Genomic DNA, 21,009 nt, shown 5'->3' with positions numbered 1-21,009 from the left:
TGTTCCGAACTGTTGCAGTTCTGCTTCCGGCCAGTAGATGTCCCCAAACCCCGGGACAGTGAAGTTTGCAGATGAGAGAGGGACAGAACAGAAACTAATTCTTCACATTATATTGCACGAGTGGGATTTAGAAAAACTGGGAATGGAGACGAGCTGCAAGTACATTTTGTTGGACCAAACATTAGTTGTAATGCTGTGTTACATTCTTATAATTGATTTAGGGGGTGATAGTCAATCCTGAGGAAGAATGCAACAAAGTAAGTCTGCAGAACGGCCGTGTTCATGACCATTGAATTTCAATATAGAAAGTGTGAGCTGGTGCATTTTGCCAGGGGAACAAGTTGGCCGCATACTGCTTGGAAAATAAGAGTCTAAACGGGGTAGAGGAGCAAAGTAAATCGACCTGAGAAATCAGAGAGAAATACTGCGCAATGTACAGTGAAATATAATGGGGAAAATTCACAACTATTGAATGAGTAAAACAAAACTTTAATGAGTAAATTGTCCTCATTTTTCACGATCAAAATGTGCAAAAATACGAGAGTAGAAGTTACAGACAGAAACTTTCCTCACATTGCACATTGTCCTGTTTCTGCAACCACGACAGACAAAGTGAATTTGTTCCACTCGTATACAGTTCTCGCTTACGTCCATTGGAGGCCAGTTTCTGGTACTGAAGATGAGAGTGGGGTTTATTCTGTATCTGTCTGTCTCCGATACTGTACATGAGTTTGGGGTTTATTCTGTATCTGTCTGTCTCCGATACTGTACATGAGTTTGGGGTTTATTCTGTATTTGTTGTTATCTGGTACTGTACATGAGTGTGGGATTTATTCTTTATCTGTCTGTCTCATTTACTGTGTGTGAGTGTGGGTTTTATAATGTATCTGTCTGTCTCTGATACTGTACATGAGTTTGGGGTTTATTCTGTATCTGTCTGTCTCTGGCACTTAACATGATTGTGGGGTGTACTCTGCATCTGTCTGCATCTGGTACTGTGTGTGAGTGTGGGGTTTACTCTGTATCTGTCTGTCTCGGGTACTGCATATGAGTGTGGGGTTTATTCTGTCTCTCTCAGTCTCTAGTACTGTCTTTGAGTGTGGGATTCATTCTGTATCTGTCAGTCTCTGGTACTGTGTGTGATTGTGGGATTTATTCTGTATCTCCCTGTCTCTGGTACTGTATATGAGTGTGGGGTTTATTCTGTATCTGTCTGTCTCTGGTGCTGTGTGTGATTTATTCTGTATCTCATGTCTCTTGTACAGTATATGAGCGTGGGGTTTATTCTGTATTTGTCTGTCTCTGGTACTTTACATGAGTGTGGGATTTATTCTGTATCTGTCAGTCTCTGGTGCTGTCTATGAATGTGGGGTTTATTCTGTATCTGACAGTCTCTGGTGCTGCATGCGAGTGTGAGGTTTATTCTGTGCCTGTCAGTCTCTGATACTATAAATGTGTGTGTGGTTTATTCTGTATCTGTCAGTCTCGGGTACTCTATGCGAATGTGGGATTTATTCTGTATCTATCTGTCTCTGGTACTGTGTGTGCGTGTGGGGTTTATTCTGTATCTCCCTGTCTCTGGTACTGTATATGAATGTGGGGTTTATTCTGTATCTGTCTGTCTCTGGTACTGTGTGTGAGTGTGGGATTCATTCTGTGCCTGTCAGTCTCTCGTACTGTACATGTTTGTGGGGTTTATTCTGTATCTTTCACTCTCTGGTACTGTAAGCCAGTGTGGGCTTTATTCTGAATCTGTCTGTCTCCGGTGCTGTGTGCGAGTGTGGGGTTTATTCTGTATTTGTCACTCTCTGATACTGTATATGAGTGTGGGTTTTATTCTGTATCTGTCAGTCTCTGATACGATATATGAGTGTGGGACTAATTCTGTAACTGACATTCTCTGGTACTGTCTGTGAGTATGGGATTCATTCTGTATCTGTCATTCTCTGGTTCTGGCTGTGAGTGTGGAATTCATTCTGTATCAGCCATTCTCTGCTGCTTTATCTCAGTGTGGCATTATTTCTGCAATTCAGTCTCTGAGGCAATGTGCAAGTCTGGATTCACTCTGTATTCTTATTTCAGTTTACATTATTGTATTTGAAACTATATCTTTAATACTTTAAAGTACATGCTTTTTTGTCGAGTGTTTAATTTGTAAATATTGATACACTTATGGATTTTCTTCAATCAAACAATGTGTGAGAGTTTTGGAGTAGTGTTACATCTTAATCTCTGAACTTTATTGTGAATGACAATGTACCTTTCAATCTGTTCACGGTGAAATTATTGGACTGGAATATAATGTGTAACTCAGTCTATAATAATGGAATTAATTCAGTATCTCAGTCTGATACTGTATGAGATTTTTGGACTGGTGTGTAACATATAGCTCAGTGCATGCTAATGGAATTGATGTTGTATCTTTGAGTCTGATATGGTATGAAATTGTTCGACTGCTATGTAACGTTTTGCTCAGTCTGCACTAATCGAATTCAAACATTATCTTTCGATATGACACTGTAAGATTTTTGGACTGGCTTGTTATGTGTAACTCAGTCTGCAATAATGTGACTGTGAGATTCATTCTGTATCTGTCAACCTGTGGTACTGTGTGTGAGTGTGGGATTCATTCTATTTCGGTCAGTCCCTGGTACTGTATGCAAGTGAGATTCATTCTGTATCTGTCTGACTGTGGTACTTGTGATTCTCTCTGTTCCTGTCAGTCTCTGTCACTGTGTGTGAATTTGGGATTCATTCCATATCTGTCAGTCTCTGATGCTGTATGTGATTGAGACATTCATTCCGTTTCCATCAATCTCTGATACTGTCTATGAGTGATATAAATTCTGTATCTGTCAGTCTGTGCTACTGTATGTGAGTGTGGGATTTGTTCTGTATCTATCAATCACTGGTACATTGTGTGAGTGTGAGAATCATTCCATATGTCAGTCTCTGGCACTGGATCTGAGTATGAGATTCATTCTTTATCTGTATCTAATTTGTATCTCAGTTCAGAATATGGCGTTCAAAACTGTATCTTTCATACCTAAATGTATAAATAATTTTTCCCAGTATTTAAGTGGGCCTGACCACTTCTGCAGTCTGAGACTGTGGACCTGATGACCTGTCTGTGTCTCTGTGCTCTGTGAATGATAATATACCTACTGTTTGTGAGAAGGAGCTGGCTGCACTGTTCCTTCTGACTCAGGTGGAGGAAACATCACATTTATTCTGGGTCCTTCAAGGATTTGCCTGTAGAAAGAAAATTATATCTTGTTGCTCAGGAACAGGTGAGGTAGAAAAAACAAAAGTGATCAATTTAATATATCTGTTAATGATCATTTTGAATATCCACAAATGAAAACCAGTGATACAAAGAGTGTCAGTGTCTGACTCCACTGCAGTACTGCAGCTCTCAGCTTCTGCACACCAGGTGTGTTGGGCGATTTTAAAACAATTTAGTGATATCCAGACACAACCCAACCCCTGCACTGATCCATGAATGGGACTACCCGATGTGGCAGGGACCTTTGTACCGGTCAGGTTTCTAATCCCCTCTCCAATGGGACTAACCGTTCAACCGAAACCAAACAGCCTCTTTTTAAATCGTGTCCTTCACACTTCTCACCTGGTGCCGGCAGTAGATGCTCTTTGTTTCACTCCCCACATCCTGACTGTCCGGCTCTGTTTCCACTGTTCACTGTCCAATCACAATAAACAGGGTGAGACTGAAACTAAACCAGGAACAATTCACTACTGGTTTGGGGAGAGAAAGCAGCAATGATTTTTAATAGCAGGTTCTTCCCATTCAGTCTCCCTTCCCCTGGACACACCCTGTACACACACAGCCCGAGAATGCCCTCTCCCTTTCCCCTCTCACTCCATGTTCCGGGACCAGTTCCTGATCCACTCCGCCTCTTACAAACAGCCCCCGGACTCCCCCTGAGCTTCCCCCGGACTCAATGCCGATCTCTGAGCCCATCTGCGGACACGGTCCCGAAGCGATGAGCTGCTGTAACGAGGCTGCTCTTTGCTCCCTTCCCCCGGGGGCCGTGATCTCTCCATTCCCGGCTGTTTTAAACCATCTTCTTCCGCTCACTGAGGGAATGGCGCCCACAGGCCGAGCTGGGGGAGGGGAGCGCGCATGCGCTCTTCTGCTCACCAGCGCTGGGGGCGGGGCTGAGTTACGCATGCGCAGATATCTGGTTTAATTCCCAATACAAAAATCGGTGGAAATTTTTCCCAATTGGAATTTTTCAGAGTCTGAGCAAAGGAAGTGGGGGAAAGGTCAGAGGGAATGGGGTCCACAGGCAGTGCAGGAACAGGCACCAGAATTGAAAACAGATGGGATTCCACCAGTGCCGAACGCTGGAATCCAGACTGACTTTACAATCTCCAACTGTTGAACGAGATGTTTCCATCCCTGCTGTTTCTCTCGGTATATTTTGATGGTAAAGGGTCCAACATAGATAACTTGGGCGGCTGTGGAATGAGCCAAGTTATCTCTGTTCATTCTTGGTTCCTCTACTGATAAAGCAACGCGTTAACCCGAAACTGGAGGGAGGATTTCTCAAACCAATCCTGGAGAAACATGGGAGGAAAGTGGGACTCGGTGTATTTGCTGGGACTGTGCAGGATGAATATCTGACGGCCACAGTCCCAGTTTATTTCAATCGGAGTGAAACTCTCGGTCACTGAGAGTAATACTGAACGGCCCTCTGCTGCAAGATTGCAGAGAGTACAATCTGCAAGAGAGGATTAAATGTGTGACACTGTCCCTGAGAGTGGGATTAATAACGTGTCTGTCTCTGGAATAAGATCAGTTACAGATGAGACTGCATCTTCTGTCATTCAACCTTGGAATAGTAATTGGAATGGAATGATTCCCAATTTGGTACTGGGTGAAAACCGCTCATTACAGCTCAGTTTCTCTGTCTCTCTTGTACTTTATCTGGAGGTGCGATACTGTTATTGAGCATGATACAGACACATTGATGGGAAGTGTGAGACTGATACTGTGCCTGTCTGTATCTCTCTCTCTCGAGCGCTGTACATGAAGCTGCGATAATGTTTACTGAGCGTGAAACGGACACATTGATGGGATGTGTGAGACTGATTCTGCGTCTGTCTGACTGTGTCTCTGTGCGTTTATCAGCCGCTCCGTCTCTCTCTCTCTCTCTCGCTTAATTTCTGCACATGAATGCGGGGCACTGTTACTGAGCGTAATATAGACCCACTGATGGAATGTGAGAGACTGATTCTGTGTCTGTGTGCTGTTGGTGAGACGATTACTCTCCCTTCTACTGTATATGAGCCGGTCTGACGGTGCATTTATCCGCCGAAAAGTAAAGGTGGCGAGAAACAGCCTGTAACAGTCTGACTCCGGACTGTCTGTGAGTGTTGAATTTATTCAGTAACGAGCCGTCTCTGTGTGTTGAGAATGGGATGGATCAGACACCAGTTACTATTGCCTGTCAGTCAGTTTAGCAGGAGAAGGAAACACAGAGAGACTGGAGGAGCCCAGAGCGGATAATTTGAATTTTCAACTTAACCAAACATATTTCTGTGTGCGAACAATACAATAATGTAAAAGCAGATATGGATTATCACAGCCAGAGCTGTGATTGGCTCCTGTCCCTGAATCTGGAGACCAGAGACTGTGAGGAGCGCCGGCCTCAGAGTGTTTAACAGTTCCTGAGCTGGGAAACGACAACCAACCCCCGAGAATCCGCAGCACAGGCCGAGCGGGGAGGAAAGCCTGTCCCGGGAATTGTCAATCTGGAGAACAGTTTGTCCTGTGAATGTACAGATGTGAACATTGTGTCAGAGAGAGTGTGTGAAATGGGCGGGCGGGTTAGATTAATGCCATTGTGTTTGTGTGGCCGGTCTCATCGCCGGATGTCCCAGTCCCTTTTGAGTATTTTTTAAAAAATCCCTGTCAAAGGATCGCCCTCCTCCCCTGCCGAGACCCGAAGTGAAAATTAAAGGTACGGTTTTTGTCCAATTCAAGATTTCAGCCGAAAAACAGAAATCATGTCAGCGATCGGGTGAGAGAGCGCGATCAGTGCAGCAATGAAACGGGTTTAAATCGAAACTGGTGCTTTTAATTCCGGTGAAAGTTTTTCGACAGCAAACATTCCGGTGTTGGAGATGGGAAGGGGCTAGTCTGGGACTCTGGAGTGCCCGATTATAATTAGAATCGGGTAGTTTAAGAGGAGAGAGAAACACAGAGAGGCTGGAGGTGCCGGGAGCTGACAGCAGGTTGTCTCCGCCCCGTCCGCTCTGGGCCTTTAAGTTGCTCTGTGCCGCCGCCTCTCGTTTCATTTCTGACCCAGCTCTGACTGTCAGAGAGTTTTTCTTCAGAGTCCCGGACATGACAGATACTGCAGCCGCCGAAACGGCACCTCCCGCCGCCGCTCAAACCAATGCTCCGAAGAAGAAGAAGGCGGTTCACCGACCCAAGACAGCCGGTCCCAAATTGGGCGAACAGATCCTCAAGATTGTGGCGGATTGCAAGGATCGCAAGGGGATATCCCTGGCCGCGATAAAGAAGATTCTGGCTACCAAAGGCCTGGATGTGGAGAAGCACCGGACCCAGATCAAATTAAGTATCAAGAGAAATGTGGAAAAAGGCTCCCTGGTGCAGATCAAGGGCACGGGCGCCTCGGGCTCCTTCAGAGTCGCTAAGAAGGAAGCCCAGGAAAAAGTGGGAAAGAAGGTGAAGAAACAAGGAAGCAAGAAATCTCCCGGAAAGAAACCAGCGGCCAAGAAACCAGCGGGCAGGAAATTAACGGCCAAGAAACCAGCGGCCAGGAAATTAACGGCCAAGAAACCAGCGGTCAAGAAAACAGCTGTCAAGAAATCGACCACAAAGAAGGCGGCGAAATCACCAATTAAGAAGAAAGCGGCTGTGAAGAAGCCCAAGACCCCCAAGCCAGTAAAGGCGAAGGCGAAGAAGGTACAAAAACCGAGCGCCAAGCCCAAACCGAAGAAAGCAGCAGGCAAAAAGAAGTAAAAAATCAAGTGCAACTTGTGAACATCTGAACCCAACGGCTCTTCTCAGAGCCACCCACGTCTCTCAGAAAAGAGCTGATCCCGGAATCAGATGATTCCTGTCCAGGGGCCGGGCTCAGATTTCAGATAGAACTCATTTACAATAAACCCAGGGTCCTGGTGACTCGCTGACATTCGCTACCCCCGCCCCACTCCCACTGTCTGATATAAAATAGAGAGAATGGGATACCCGGGCCGGGCCTCACTGTAACTGGGGGCGTGTTCACCTCCAGTCCCAGTTCATTCTTTTTCTCACAGATTCATGGCCAGGGTCCGTGACAGGGGAAAACTGGCGGAGATCCGCCGCTATCACAATTCAAACCCCAACACATGAGATTCTCCAAATCAGCTGGAATAATGTGTTTGTAAACTGCTGAACCCGTCTGGGAGGGAATGTGTGGGAGATAGAATCGGGTCTGGGGCTGAAATGGAAGCAGGCGGGTTGACCAGTTACAGAAGGGACTGTATTTAGGCAGGATTATTACTGACTGATAATTGTAACGGGGCTTATTTAAAAGCTCCGGGTTTCTGTAAATCCTTGAATATGAAGCCCGAGTCTGTCAGGGTTTGTGCGGAGCGCTGTGATTCGGTTCTATTATCGATGAACGGTTTAAAATTGGCGGGTGGAGAAAGCTGGAGGTGGAGCTGGAAGATCAGAGACCGCTCTCCGCTCTGTTCATCACTCTGATTCTCTCCTCCCCTCCCTGTTTAATCTCACTCTGTCTCCTCCCCTCCCTGTTTAATTTCTCACTCTGTCTCCTCCCCTCCCTGTTTAATATCTCACTCTGTCTCCTCCCCTCCCTGTTTAATATCTCACTTGTCTCCTCCCCTCCCACTTTCACTCTGTGCATGTTTCAGTCAGGTCGGGGCAGTCTGCATAAAAAAGGGAACCAGCACGATTTAGCTGTTCATTTCAGTGAAGAATTATCATGTCTGGAAGAGGTAAAGGAGGCAAAGGACTGGGCAAAGGTGGCGCCAAGCGGCACCGAAAAGTTCTTCGTGATAACATCCAGGGGATCACCAAACCAGCCATCCGCCGCCTGGCTCGCCGTGGCGGTGTCAAGCGGATCTCGGGTCTGATCTACGAGGAAACCCGTGGGGTACTGAAGGTTTTCTTGGAGAATGTGATCAGGGACGCGGTCACTTACACTGAACACGCCAAGCGCAAGACGGTCACGGCCATGGATGTGGTGTACGCTCTGAAACGGCAGGGCCGCACCCTCTATGGATTCGGCGGCTGAACGACTCGACCCTTTCCAACCAAACACAAAACAAAGGCTCTTCTAAGAGCCACCCACCGCCTCACAGAGAGAGCAGTGACCTGGGAAGGGGGAGTGGGACGATCTCGGGGTGGGGAAGTAGTTTCCGATATTCTATTAATATGGGGAGATTTCTCCAGCACTCGTTACAGGGAGATCAGAAAAATGGCCGGGGTTCTCGGCCATCGCGAGAGAAGGAGCGGAATTCCCGTTTTCACGGTACAAATGAACAGGCGGGGATGCAGAGTCTTTCCACAGACATTACATTCTTCCCTCAGAGTAAAATCCCTCCTCACTCCCTCTCCCGCTGTGTCCTCTCTGCTCGGTGTATATTTCTTGCCCTCATTCAAATATCAGTTCGATGTGAAGTTTCTGTTTGAGGAGCCGTTCACCGGGCCGGAACTGGCGGGATTTTTGAAATCGAAGCTGGACTTTGTCCCGCTTCCGACGGAAAGCAATGACCGGGACTTTATTCCCGCCCGTTCACAGACAGGTCAGAGAATGAACCGGAATGTGAATCAGCCTGAGATTTGAGCTGAGGAGTGGCAAATAATGGAGATTATAAAGAGAGAGATTCTTAAATTGCTGGAGGGAAATGAGATTTTCTTCAAACTGTTATTTGATGCTCTGAAATTGGCGGGCTTTTTGAAATTGGGGCTCAAGACCTCCCGCCGTTTCGTTCTGACTGTCAGACTTCGGTTCAAACCTGCCAATCACAGGCCAGGGGCGGTCCCTCCCTGACTGGGGGTCGGAATACAGCCAATCACAGTCTCGGGGCGGTTCCTCACGGAGACTTTAAAATGCAGCCCCAGAGCCGGCTCGCTATTAACAGTTTCTGTGTCTCAGGTTGTGTTGAGATCTGTTCAGAAAATGGCCAGGACCAAACAGACAGCGCGTAAATCGACCGGCGGGAAAGCTCCTCGCAAACAGTTGGCGACCAAAGCGGCCCGGAAGAGCGCTCCAGCCACAGGCGGAGTGAAGAAGCCTCATCGCTACAGACCCGGCACTGTGGCTCTGAGGGAGATCCGCCGCTACCAGAAATCCACCGAGCTGCTCATCCGCAAACTGCCCTTCCAGCGCCTGGTGCGAGAGATCGCTCAGGACTTCAAGACAGACCTGCGCTTCCAGAGCTCGGCCGTCATGGCCCTGCAGGAGGCCAGCGAGGCTTACCTGGTGGGGCTGTTTGAGGACACCAACCTGTGCGCTATCCACGCCAAGCGAGTCACCATCATGCCCAAAGACATCCAGCTGGCCCGCCGCATCCGCGGGGAGCGCGCTTAAACCCGACCCGCCTTCAGCACCAAGTGCAACAAAGGCTCTTTTCAGAGCCACCAAATCAGCAAAGGAAAGAGCTGTGATCTCTGGGGTTGAAATCGCAGGGCCGTGCAGTTCACAGAAATTTGATTAAATGGGAAATGCATAAAGGGGAGTGAGCGGATGTCAGACGCAAGGCCTGACAATCTGTTGGCCCATCATAACAGCGGAGAGATGGGAACAGAGCCAATCTCCGTTTTGTGGCAGAAACAGCTGCTGTTCATTTTGGACGAAGATTCAGCACCAGAGAGGAGTGCCAATTCCAGACTGACCAACATGAGGAATTTGAAACGGAGACAGTTTCATTTTCACACACACGCAGGACTGGAGGGAGGTGAATTCCATCAGACTGACTCTCATCACCACCAGTGCCTCATTCGGACAGAGAAAGTTCTGGCAAACAGCTGCAGAAAGTTCTGATTCCGACCCCACTCTTTCACATGAGGTACATACACCCCCAGTGTCAAACTTACTGGGACATATGTACAGAGAGGGACTCGTGGAAAGCACGAGAGATACAAGTTCTCATTTCCAATGTCGTGTCAGCTTGGCTCGGTTGGAAACACTCGAATGTCGGAGTCAGGGGTTTCAAAGTTCAAGCCTCACTCCAACAATTTACTGGACATTTGAGTCCAGCACTGAAGGACAGGTGCAATCGGACGGGAACTGAAACCCATGCTGGATGTAAGGAATCAGACTCGGATCATATAACGTTTCAGTCTATTCTCCCCCTGCAGATATAGTGGCAGAGGCTGTTTCAATGCAACTCGCACTAATAGATCGAAAGGCAGTGTGTCTTGCTCTCTATCAGCGCTAGAATCAGAAGCAGTGTAAAACATTAGTGTTACATTCACTAACACTCGTAACTGATACAGGGACAGAATCAATCCCTCAATCACATCCAATAACACGGGCAAATTTCACTCACATTCTTGATTCAGCAATCGCTGACACAATATTCAACACATCAGTCAGCTTCTGTTGCACAAATCTGGGTAAAATAACACAGACCGAGCAAGTGTTGTCGGAGGATGAGACTGTAAATAATATTGTGTGGAACACAACAGAATGCCTCTTGATGCCGATGATCAAATGTCCCTGGTATTTCTGTGTCCCACCCGCCCAGTTTAATGACAATTTTGATATTTTGTCTCATTCACCACACAAACTGCAAATATCAATCTATTGGAGGTTGGCGACATCTGCTGTCCGGAAGCGAGTACTTCAACAGACCGATCTGGATCATTTGTAATTAATAAGTTATTGTTAGTTCGAGAATCGGAATAATAAGTCCTTATTAAATTGATTCCTGACTCTCTTCAGTCAGTAACCGGCCATTTCAAAGATACAGTGGGTGGCTCTGAAAAGAGCCTTTGGGATATCAGATTAAATCTTGGCCGCTTTCCTTGCTCTTGGTGCTCACATTGCTGGCTTTCTTCGGCAGAAGCACGGCCTGGATATTAGGCAGCACCCCGCCCTGAGCGATGGTCACCCGTCCCAGGAGCTGGTTGAGCTCCTCGTCGTTGCGGATGGCCAGTTGCAGGTGTCTGGGGATGATGCGGGTTTTCTTGTTGTCCCGGGCCGCGTTGCCGGCCAGCTCGAGGATTTCAGCCGTCAGATACTCGAGCACAGCGGCAAGAAAGACCGGGGCTCCGGCTCCCGCACGTTCAGCGTAGTTCCCCTTTCGCAGGAGCCTGTGAACACGGCCCACGGGGAACTGCAGTCCGGCCCGGATGATCGAGACTTGGCCTTGGCCCGAGTTTTACGGCCGGTTTTTCCTCTTCCAGACATGTTCACAATCTCACAAAGAATGAGGAATGACTTCTGATTTGACCCTTCTCAAAGACTGAAAGATCATCTGATTGGTTGTACCTTATTACACCTCATTTGCCTATTTCATTAACCAACCAGGTAGCTGGAAATTAGAAGAGGGCGGGATTTACCGGCCTCAACGGTCAGACCAGGAATTTTATGAATTTCAAAAAGCCCGCCAATTTCAGTGCAGTGAAGGATCGGATTTCGATCAATGTCGCCCTGAGCACAAGATTTTAAACCCGTTCTTTGGTCTTTTTATCTTGTCTTATTCAGCGCTCCCCGTCACTAATCGCTCGCTCTGTTTTAAAATCTGCTTTACATTATGGCTCATTCGACCATCGCTTTCAAACTGCACCGGACGGGACTAAAGCCCCATTCACAGCATTCCGTGAAAGGACACATTTGACTTTAGTCTTTAGAAAAGTGAAACGTTACAGATTGGTCCCTTCTCAGAGCCGGGAGTGCTTCTGTGAAAAGAGGGACCAGGACAGAGCTCTCATTCTGCCCCGATTCCGCTGTTACTGCAAGGGGTGGGGTTACTGTTAATCTGGGGATTTTCACGTCAGTCCATAAATATTTCAGAAACTGCATTCATAGAACGGAATTGCTGAGGGGGCCATAAAGGGGATGAGAGGCCAGAATAGTGATGCTTTAAGATCAAAACAAATGGGAAGGAGCGGATCATAAACTCGTGTTCATTTTAGGGGCCAGGGATTTGAACGGGGTAGTTCGAGTCACTTTTCGATTGGAATAATAATATTGCTGCAATAAAATGATCCTAATTAAATATACAGGAAATGCAGCTCTTTCAGAGAGGTTGTGGGTGGCTCTTAAAAGAGCCGTTGTTTTTTTTTTCAGTTCATTGTGGAGTTTTACTTGGAGCTGGTGTATTTGGTCACCGCCTTTGTCCCTTCTGACACGGCGTGCTTGGCCAGTTCCCCGGGCAGCAGCAGGCGCACGGCGGTCTGGATCTCCCGGGAACTGATAGTTGCCCGCTTGTTGTAATGGGCCAGGCGGGAAGCCTCACCTGCGATGCGCTCGAAAATATCGGTCACAAAGGAGTTCATGATGCTCATGGCCTTGGAGGAGATGCCGGTGTCGGGGTGAACCTGCTTCATCACTTTGTAGATGTAGATGGAGTAACTCTCCTTCCTCGACTTTCTCCGCTTCTTGCCGCCTTTGGCTGGTGCTTTACTCAAGGTTTTCTTGGCGCCCTTCTTGGGAGCTGCTTTCTTGTCCTCAGGCATTTTCAAACTCAATTTCAGACTGAGAAATGACACAAATTCCCTCCGAGCTCGGATTAAATAGGCAGCCCCACAGCCCTATGGTAATGAGGGATGGGGGAAGGCAATGATTGTGATTGGGTCATTCGGAGTGAGGTCTCAATAATTATTAACTGTAACTCTCTGATTGGTTTCGTCAGATATCCAATCTGATTTAATAACTGCCACCAATCACAAACACGCTCACACTGCACATTGTCCGGTTTCAGCAATTTGTTCCGAACTGTTGCAGTTCTGCTTCCGGCCAGTAGATGTCCCCAAACCCCGGGACAGTGAAGTTTGCAGATGAGAGAGGGACAGAACAGAAACTAATTCTTCACATTATATTGCACGAGTGGGATTTAGAAAAACTGGGAATGGAGACGAGTTGCAAGTATATTTTGTTAGATCAAACATTAGTTGTAATGCTGTGTTAAATCCTTGTAATTAATTTAGGGGGTATAGCCGATACAAGAAGAATTAATAAGCTTGCCGAAAGGCGGTGTAAATGGCCATTGAATTTCCATATAGAAAGGTGTGAGGTGGTGCATTTGGCTAGGCGGGATAAGGAGGCCATATACTGCTTGGAAAATAAGAGTCTAAATGGGGTAAAAGCAAGGGATTTAGGGGTACAGATTGACAAATCATTAAAAGTAGCAACACAAGTTGATAAGGCCATAAAAAGCGAACAAAGCACTGGGGTTTATTTCTCGAGGAAGAGAATTGAAAAGCAAATAAGTTATGTTGAACTGTAATTTAAACTGTCAAACCTTCTGTCAAACTGTTTTATTATATTTTCGGTTTCGAGATGTTTTTCTGTTGCATCATTGAGTAAAAGATTCCATGATCATTCCTACCACCGACCTTTCGTTAACTGGTCTATCGTTCCCTGGACTTGTTCTTTCACCTGATTTAAAATATAAGAATCACATTAGCTGTCATCCAGTCCTCTGGCACTGTTCCTTTTTGTGATGATTTTTTCCTATATATGTAACAGTGCCTCTGCTATCTCTACCCTTGCTTCATTTAATATGCACAGATGCAATCTATCTGGACCGGGAGTTTAACCACCCTTTCTAACTTAAATGCCTTGATATCTTTATTGACCTCTTCCTCTAATATATTCACCCTGTTAATCTCCCGGGTAAATACTGAGACAATGTCACAATTCAATATTTCTGCCATTTCGCTGACGTTATCTGTGAGTTTATCTTGTGCATCCCTTCGTGGCACTCAAGATATTCTGATTTTCCTTTTGATATTTTTGTGTCAGTGGAATAATTTACTATTTATTTTTATATTCCTTGATAATTTGATTTCGTGGTTCCTGTTTGCTTCCCTAATTGTTTTGGTGACTTCTTCCGAACCTCTTCCTATTCGCTTTTGCCATCCTCTTATTTAATATCTATGAATGAGAAATTCCACCAGCTTCTTGTGTCTGTTCAGGGGCTGATGTTTGGGAACTATTTATTGTCTATGATTAAAGTGCCAGAAACCCAAAGGGAGCAATTCAGTGCGAAACTCCACAGAAACACTCGACTTCTCCCTCCTGGTGAAATAAGGCACTATAATGGTGAGTATAGCTGCCTTCCAAGCAGTTAATTCCAACAGATTTGAATCCCAGCACGCTGAATTCAGAAACACCAAGACTGGAACTGAATTTGACGATGTTCAGAGTGATCGTGTTTCCAAAACACAAACGGGTCTAATTCATGTAAAAATACTTCTAAAATTCATTTATTTCCCCCATAACGTTGAATTTAACTGTGTTCCTTTGTATTATTACTTGCCCTGATCTGAATGGTGGATACGGGACTCAATTGCTCGGATTCAGTGAAATTAATTGATTTTCTGAAGGTTTTCCGTCTGCTGATTCCCGTTCCGTATTTAAATTATGTCTGATTAACCTTTCTGATCGAGAGAAGGGTCATAGTCCTGAACCGTTAACCCGAGCTTCCCTTCTCCACAGATGCTGCCGGACCTGCTGAGTCTTTCCAGCATTTTCGGTTTTAATTTTTTCTATATTTTGTCCCTTTCACTTTTGACGGTCGCCATTCAAACTTCCAGATTTGCGCTCAGTTTTTATTTGTGTTTCAGTTTGGTTTATTTGGATTAATATAAATCGTGTCCTGAGAAATCAGACAGAAATGTTGCGCAATGCAGAGTGAAATACAATGGGGCAACTTTCGAATGAGCAAAACAAAAACTTTATTATGAATCAATTGTCCAATTTTTCACTGAAAAAATATGAAAAAATACGAGAGTAGAAGTTACAGAGAGAAACTATTTCCTCACATTGCACATTGTCCTGAATCTGTAACAACGACAGATGATGTGAATTTGTTCCACTCTGTTACAGTTCTCACTTATGGCCAGTAGATGTCAGATTGTATGAGAGTGTGAGATTAATTCTCTGTCTGTCAGTCTCTGATACTGTATGTGAGTGTGATATTAATTCTGTATCAGTCAGTCTCCAGTACAGTCTGTGAGTGTGGGATTCATTCTGTATCTGTCAGTCTCTGATACTGTGTGTGAGTGTGGGATTCATTGTGTATCTGTCAATCTCTGGTGCTATCTGTGAGTGTGGGATTCATTCTGTTTCTGTCAATCTCTGGGAATGTGTGTGTGTGGGATTCATTCTGTATCTGTCAATCTCTGGTGCTATCTGTGAGTGTGGGATTCATTCTGTAACTGTCAATCTCAGGGAATGTGTGTGAGTGTGGGATTCATTCTGTATCTGTCAATCTCAGGGAATGTGTGTGAGTGTGGGATTCATTCTGTATCTGTCAATCTCTGGTGCTATCTGTGAGTGTGGGATTCATTCTGTTTCTGTCAATCTCTGGGAATGTGTGTGAGTGTGGGATTCATTCGGTATCTGTCAATCTCTGGTATTCTATCTCAGTGTGGGATTCATTCTGTAACTCAGTCTCTGGGCAAAGTGCAAGTCTGGATTCGTTCTGTATTCTTATTTCAGGTTGCAGTATGGTGCTTGAAACTGTGTCTTTAATTCACTAATGTATGCAAATCTTTTGTCCGGCATTAATGTGTAAATATGGATACGCTTTTGGATTATGTTTTAATCAAACAACATGTGTGAGTTTTGTTGCATGATTGTATCTTAATCTCTGTGAAGATAATGTTCACTTCAACCTTTTACTGTGAAATTATTGGACTGGTATTTATTGTGTCGCTCAGTCTGGGCGAATGGAATTGATATTGTATCTTTCAGTCTGACACTGAATGAGATTTTTTGATCGGTGTGTTTGGTGTCGCTCAGTCTGTACGAATGGAATTGATACTGTACATTTCAGTCTGACACTGTATGAGATTTTTTGATTGGTGTGTTCGGTGTCGCTCAGTCTGTACTAATGGAATTGATACTGTACATTTCAGTCTGACACTGTATGTGATTTTTGGACTGATATGTGATGTGTGGTTCTGTCTGTACCAATGGAATTGACACTCGAACTTTCAGTCAGACACAGCGAGGGATTTTTGGACTGCTTTGTTATGTGCAGCTTAGTCTACACTAAAAGGATTCATACTGTATGTTTCAGTATGATAATGTATGAGTTTTTTGGATGATATATAATGTGTAGCTCAGTCTGCACTAATGGAATTCATACTGTACCTTTCAGTCTCATACTGTGTAATATATTTAGACTGGTTTGTAAGGTGTAGTTTAGTCTACACTAATGGAATTGATACTGTATCTTTCAATTTGACACTGAATGTGGCTTTTGGACTGGTATCTAATGTGTACCTCAGTCCGCACTAATGGGATTGATACTGTATCTTCCAGTCTAATACTGTGTGAGATTTTTATACTGGTATGTAACGTGTAGGTCATTCTGTACCAATCACATCGACACTATATCTTTCACTATAATACTGTACCAGATTTTTGGACAGTTATCTATTATGAACCTCTGTCTGCAATAAAGGAATTGACACTGTGCCTTTCATTTGACAGAATGTGATTTTTGGACAGGTAACTGATGTGTACCTCAGTCTGCACTAATGGGATTGATACTGTATCTTCCAGTACGATACTTTATGCGAATTTTGGACTGGTATATAATGTGGAACTCAATCTGCACTTCTGGAATTGATACTGTATATTTCAACCTGACACTGAGATTTTTGGACTGGTATGTGATGTGTTGCTCAGTCTGCAATAATGGGGTTGATACTCTCTCTTTCAGTCTTACACTGTATGAGAATTTTGGACTGGTATCTAATGTGTACCTCAGTCTGCAGTGAATGAATTGAAACTGTACATTTCATTCTGACACTATGAAGTTTTTGGACATATATGTGAGTCAAAAATGGGTAACATCTGAACTGGTATCTCATTTGTATCTCAGTGCACAATAGTGGCATGAATACTGCATCTTTAAACTCATAATGTGTGAGAGTTGTGGGCTGGTATTTAATTTGAATCTTGGAGCACACTATTCTGATTCATTCTGTACCTATCAATCAGTACCATGTGTCAGTTCTATCTGGTGTTTAATTTGTAGCTAAGGCTGAACTAATGTGAGATTGACACAGTGCCTTTCAATCTGATACTGGGTGTGATTTTGGACTGGGAATTATTTATCTCCCGGTCAGCAGGACTGAGTCGTTGTGAAATGGAAATTACGTCTGTCTCTCCTGCTCTGTTTGAGTGTTGGATTGGGGTCAGTGTGCGACTGACTATTTCTGCTGTCTGAGATTGTGGGACTGATGACCTGTCTGTGTCTCTGTGCTCTGTGAGTGATAATGTACTTACTGTGTGTGAGAAGGAGCTGGCTGCACTGACTGCTCCTTGTGCCTCGGGTGGAGTAAACATCACACTGATTCTGGGTCCTTCAAGGATTTGACTGTAGGAAGAAAAAGTATCTCTTGTAACTCAAGAACAGGTGAAGTGGAAAATACAAAAGTGATCAATTGAATCTCTCCGTTAATAATCATAATGTGGAGATGCCGGTGATGGACTGGGGTTGACAATTGTAAACAATTTTACAACACCAAGTTATAGTCCAACAAATTTATTTTAAATTCCACAAGCTTTCGGAGGCTTCCTCCTTCGTCAGGTGAACGGTGTGGAAATGAAATGTGAAACGATTTTGCGTTGTCGTGTGTCTCGAAGGCCGCCTTGGAGTATGTTTACCCGAAGGTCGGTGGCTGAATGTCCATGACTGCTGAAGTGTTCCCCGACAGGGAGAGAACCCTCCTGTTTGGCGATTGTTGCGCGGTGTCCGTTCATCCGTTGTCGCAGTGTCTGCATGGTCTCGCCAATGTACCATGCTCTGGGGCATCCTTTCCTGCAACGTATGAGGTAGACAACGTTGGCCGAGGCGGCCTTCGAGACACACGACAACGCAAAATCGTTGAGCAGAAATTGAAAGCCAAGTTCCGCACCCATGAGGACGGCCTCAACCGGGGTCTTGGGTTCATGTCACACCACACGTAACCCGACCAGCGAACAAATGTTATCTGTTTTTAATATAACGGGTCATTGACTGTGTTCCTTCTCTCTCTCTCTCTCTTTTTTTTGGGGGGTTTGTATATTCTGTGGCCTTTTTAGGTGACACCTTTCTGTCTGCTCACTGTGATTGCCTTGGCAACAGGCAGTAATCACCAGGCATTGTTCTGTGATTTTAAAATGCGAAGGATTCGAAAATTTCATTTCCACACCGTTCACCTGACGAAGGAGGAAGCCTCCGAAAGCTTGTGGAATTTAAAATAAATTTGTTGGACTATAACTTGGTGTTGTAAAATTGTTTACAATTAATAATCATTGTAATAACCACAAATGAAAACCAGCGATACAAACATACAAACAGTGTCAGTGTCTGACTCCACTGCAGTACTGCAGCTCTCAGCTTCTGCACACCAGGTGTGTTGGGCTGTTTGACAACAATTTGGTGACATCCAGACACAACACAACCCCTGCACTGATCCATGAATGGCACTACCCGATGGGGCGGGGACCTTTGTCCAGGTCAGGTTTCTAATACCCTCCACCATGGAACTAACCGTTCAACCGAAACACAACAGCCGCTGTTTAAAACGTGTTCACACTTGTCACCTGGTGCCTGCAATAGATGCTCTTTGTATCACTCCCCATATCCTTACTGTCCGGCTCTGTTTCCACTGTTCACTGTCCAATAACAATAAACAGGGTGAGACTGGAACTAAACCAGGAACATTTCAACACTGGTTTGGGGAGAGAAAGCAGCAATGATTTCAAACAACCTGCTCTTCCCATTCTGTCTCCCTCACCCTGGACACACACAGCCCGAGAATGCCCTCTCCCTTCCCCCTCTCACTCCATGTTCCGGGACCAGTTCCTGATCCACTCCGCCTCTTACAAACAGCCCCCGGACACCCCCAAGAACTTCCCCTGGACTCAATGCCGATCTCTGAGCCCATCTGCGGACACGGTCCCGAAGCGATGAGCTGCTGTAACGAGGCTGCTCTTTGCTCCCTTCCCCCGGGGGCCGTGATCTCTCCATTCCCGGCTGTTTTAAACCATCTTCTTCCGCTCACTGAGGGAATGGCGCCCACAGGCCGAGCTGGGGGAGGGGAGCGCGCATGCGCTCTTCTGCTCACCAGCAAGCAGCGCTGGGGGCGGGGCTGAATCGCGCATGCGCAGATATCTGGTTTAATTCGCAATACCAAAATCGATGGAAACTTTCCCCAGTTGGAATTTTTCAGAGTCTGAGCAAAGGAAGTGGGGGAAAGGTCAGAGGGAATGGGGTCCACAGGCAGTGCAGGAACAGGCAGCAGAATGGGAAACAGATGGGATTCCACCAGTGCCGAACGCTGGAATCCAGACTGACTTTACAATCTCTCACTATTCAACTGGATGTTTCCATCCCTGCTGTTTCTCTCGGTATCTTTTTATGGTAAAGGGTCAATCAGAGATAACGTGGACGGCTGTGAAATGAGCCAATGGGTTCTGTTTATTCTTGATCCCTTTACTGATAAAGTAACGCGTGAACCCGAAACTGGAGGGAGGATTTCTCAAACCAATCCTGGAGGAACATGGGAGGAAAGCGGGAGTCGGTGTATTTGCTGGGACTGTGTAGGATTAATATCAGACAGCAACAGTCCCAGATTAATATAATCAGAGTGAAACTCTCGGCCACTGAGATTAATAACGAACGGACCTGATCTGCAAAACCGAATATAGTACAACAGGCAAGAGAGGGTTAAATTCGGCCCGCATTGTTTTTGTCACTCTCTGTACTGTCCTTGAGTGTGGGATTAACAGTGTGTCCGTCTCTGGTATATCCATGAGAGATAAGAATGCATCTTCTGTCTCTCCAACGGGATTTTCTGGATAAAACGCAACTTTACAGGTCAGTCTGGAACTGATACTGTGGCACTGTGCCTCTCCGCTCGCTCTGTCACCGTATCTGTCTCCCTTTCTCTCTCACTCTCTGGTGCTGTATTTGAAGGTTGGATACAGTTATTGAGGGTGATATGAACACACTGATCGGAAGTGTAAGACTGAAAGTGTGTGTCTCTCTCAAGTGCTGGACATGAAGGTGGAATACTGTCTGATATAAAAGAGAGAGAATGGGGTGTCCGAGCCTCACTGTAACTGGGGATGTGTTCGGCTCCAGTCCAGTTCATGGTCATTTTCTTTTCACAGATTCAGGGCGAGAGTCTCTGTGAGACGGTAACACTGGCGGAGAAACTCCGCGTCACAACTCAAACCGCAACATATGAGATTCTCCAAATCAGCTGGAATAAGGTGTTTGTAAAACGCTGAACCCGTCTGGGAGGGGATATGTGGGGAGATAGAATCGGGTGTGGGACTTAAATGGAAGGAGACGGTTTGACTTGTTATCGAAGGGACTGTATTTAGTCAGGAATATTACTGTCTGTTAATTGTAACGGGGCTTATTTAAAAGCTCCGGGTTCCTGGGAATCCTTGAATATGAAGCCCGAATCTGTCAGGGTTTGTGCGGACCGCTGTGTTTCGGTTCAATTATCAATAAACGGTTTGAAATTGGCGGGTGGAGAAAGCTGGAGGTGGAGCTGGAAGATCAGAGGCCGCTTTCTGCTCTGTCCGTCACTCTGTCTCCTCCCCTCCCGCCCTCTCTATTTGATTCCCATGTGGAACCAACGCGGGTAGGTGGACTCGAAACACGGTTTACTGGTCAACAAGGCGAAAGGCGAATAATATTTCTGATCTCCTGGGGACCAGGCCGTTCACTGTCATTTGTTTCTGTACAGAGTTGCATTTCAGTGATTCCCCAGTGAGTTTGATGAGTTATTTGAATAATCCAACAAAATAGAACAGAAAC

General features: G+C 45.5%; 3 protein-coding genes and 1 long non-coding RNA gene across 4 annotated transcripts; 2 read left to right on the top strand and 2 right to left on the bottom strand.

Moving 5' to 3' along the window:
- Positions 1-6,373: 6,373 nt before the first annotated feature.
- On the top strand, positions 6,374-7,387 carry LOC137306905 (histone H1-like). The gene is made up of 4 exons (XM_067976291.1): positions 6,374-6,521; positions 6,633-6,775; positions 6,899-7,011; positions 7,312-7,387. The coding sequence occupies exons 1-4, from the start codon at positions 6,374-6,376 to the stop codon at positions 7,385-7,387; spliced, it is 480 nt and encodes a 159-aa protein (XP_067832392.1).
- Positions 7,388-7,980: 593 nt separating this feature from the next.
- Positions 7,981-8,350, top strand: LOC137307020 (histone H4). The gene has a single exon (XM_067976363.1). It carries the CDS (start codon positions 7,983-7,985, stop codon positions 8,292-8,294), a length of 312 nt encoding a protein of 103 aa, XP_067832464.1. The 5' UTR covers positions 7,981-7,982; the 3' UTR covers positions 8,295-8,350.
- A 3,963-nt stretch (positions 8,351-12,313) lies between these two features.
- LOC137307142 (histone H2B 1/2-like) lies at positions 12,314-12,688 on the bottom strand. Its single transcript, XM_067976464.1, has one exon. It carries the CDS (start codon positions 12,686-12,688, stop codon positions 12,314-12,316), a length of 375 nt encoding a protein of 124 aa, XP_067832565.1.
- Positions 12,689-13,458: 770 nt separating this feature from the next.
- LOC137307019 (uncharacterized) lies at positions 13,459-17,663 on the bottom strand. Its single transcript, XR_010958993.1, has 2 exons — positions 17,478-17,663; positions 13,459-13,610 (listed from the first exon to the last, which is right to left on the bottom strand). It is a non-coding gene; the product is annotated as an uncharacterized lncRNA (long non-coding RNA).
- Positions 17,664-21,009: the final 3,346 nt, after the last annotated feature.

This window comes from Heptranchias perlo, chromosome X (genome assembly GCF_035084215.1).
Source record: "Heptranchias perlo isolate sHepPer1 chromosome X, sHepPer1.hap1, whole genome shotgun sequence".
NCBI lineage: Eukaryota > Metazoa > Chordata > Chondrichthyes > Hexanchiformes > Hexanchidae > Heptranchias > Heptranchias perlo.
This window is presented reverse-complemented; position numbering and strand designations above follow the sequence as displayed.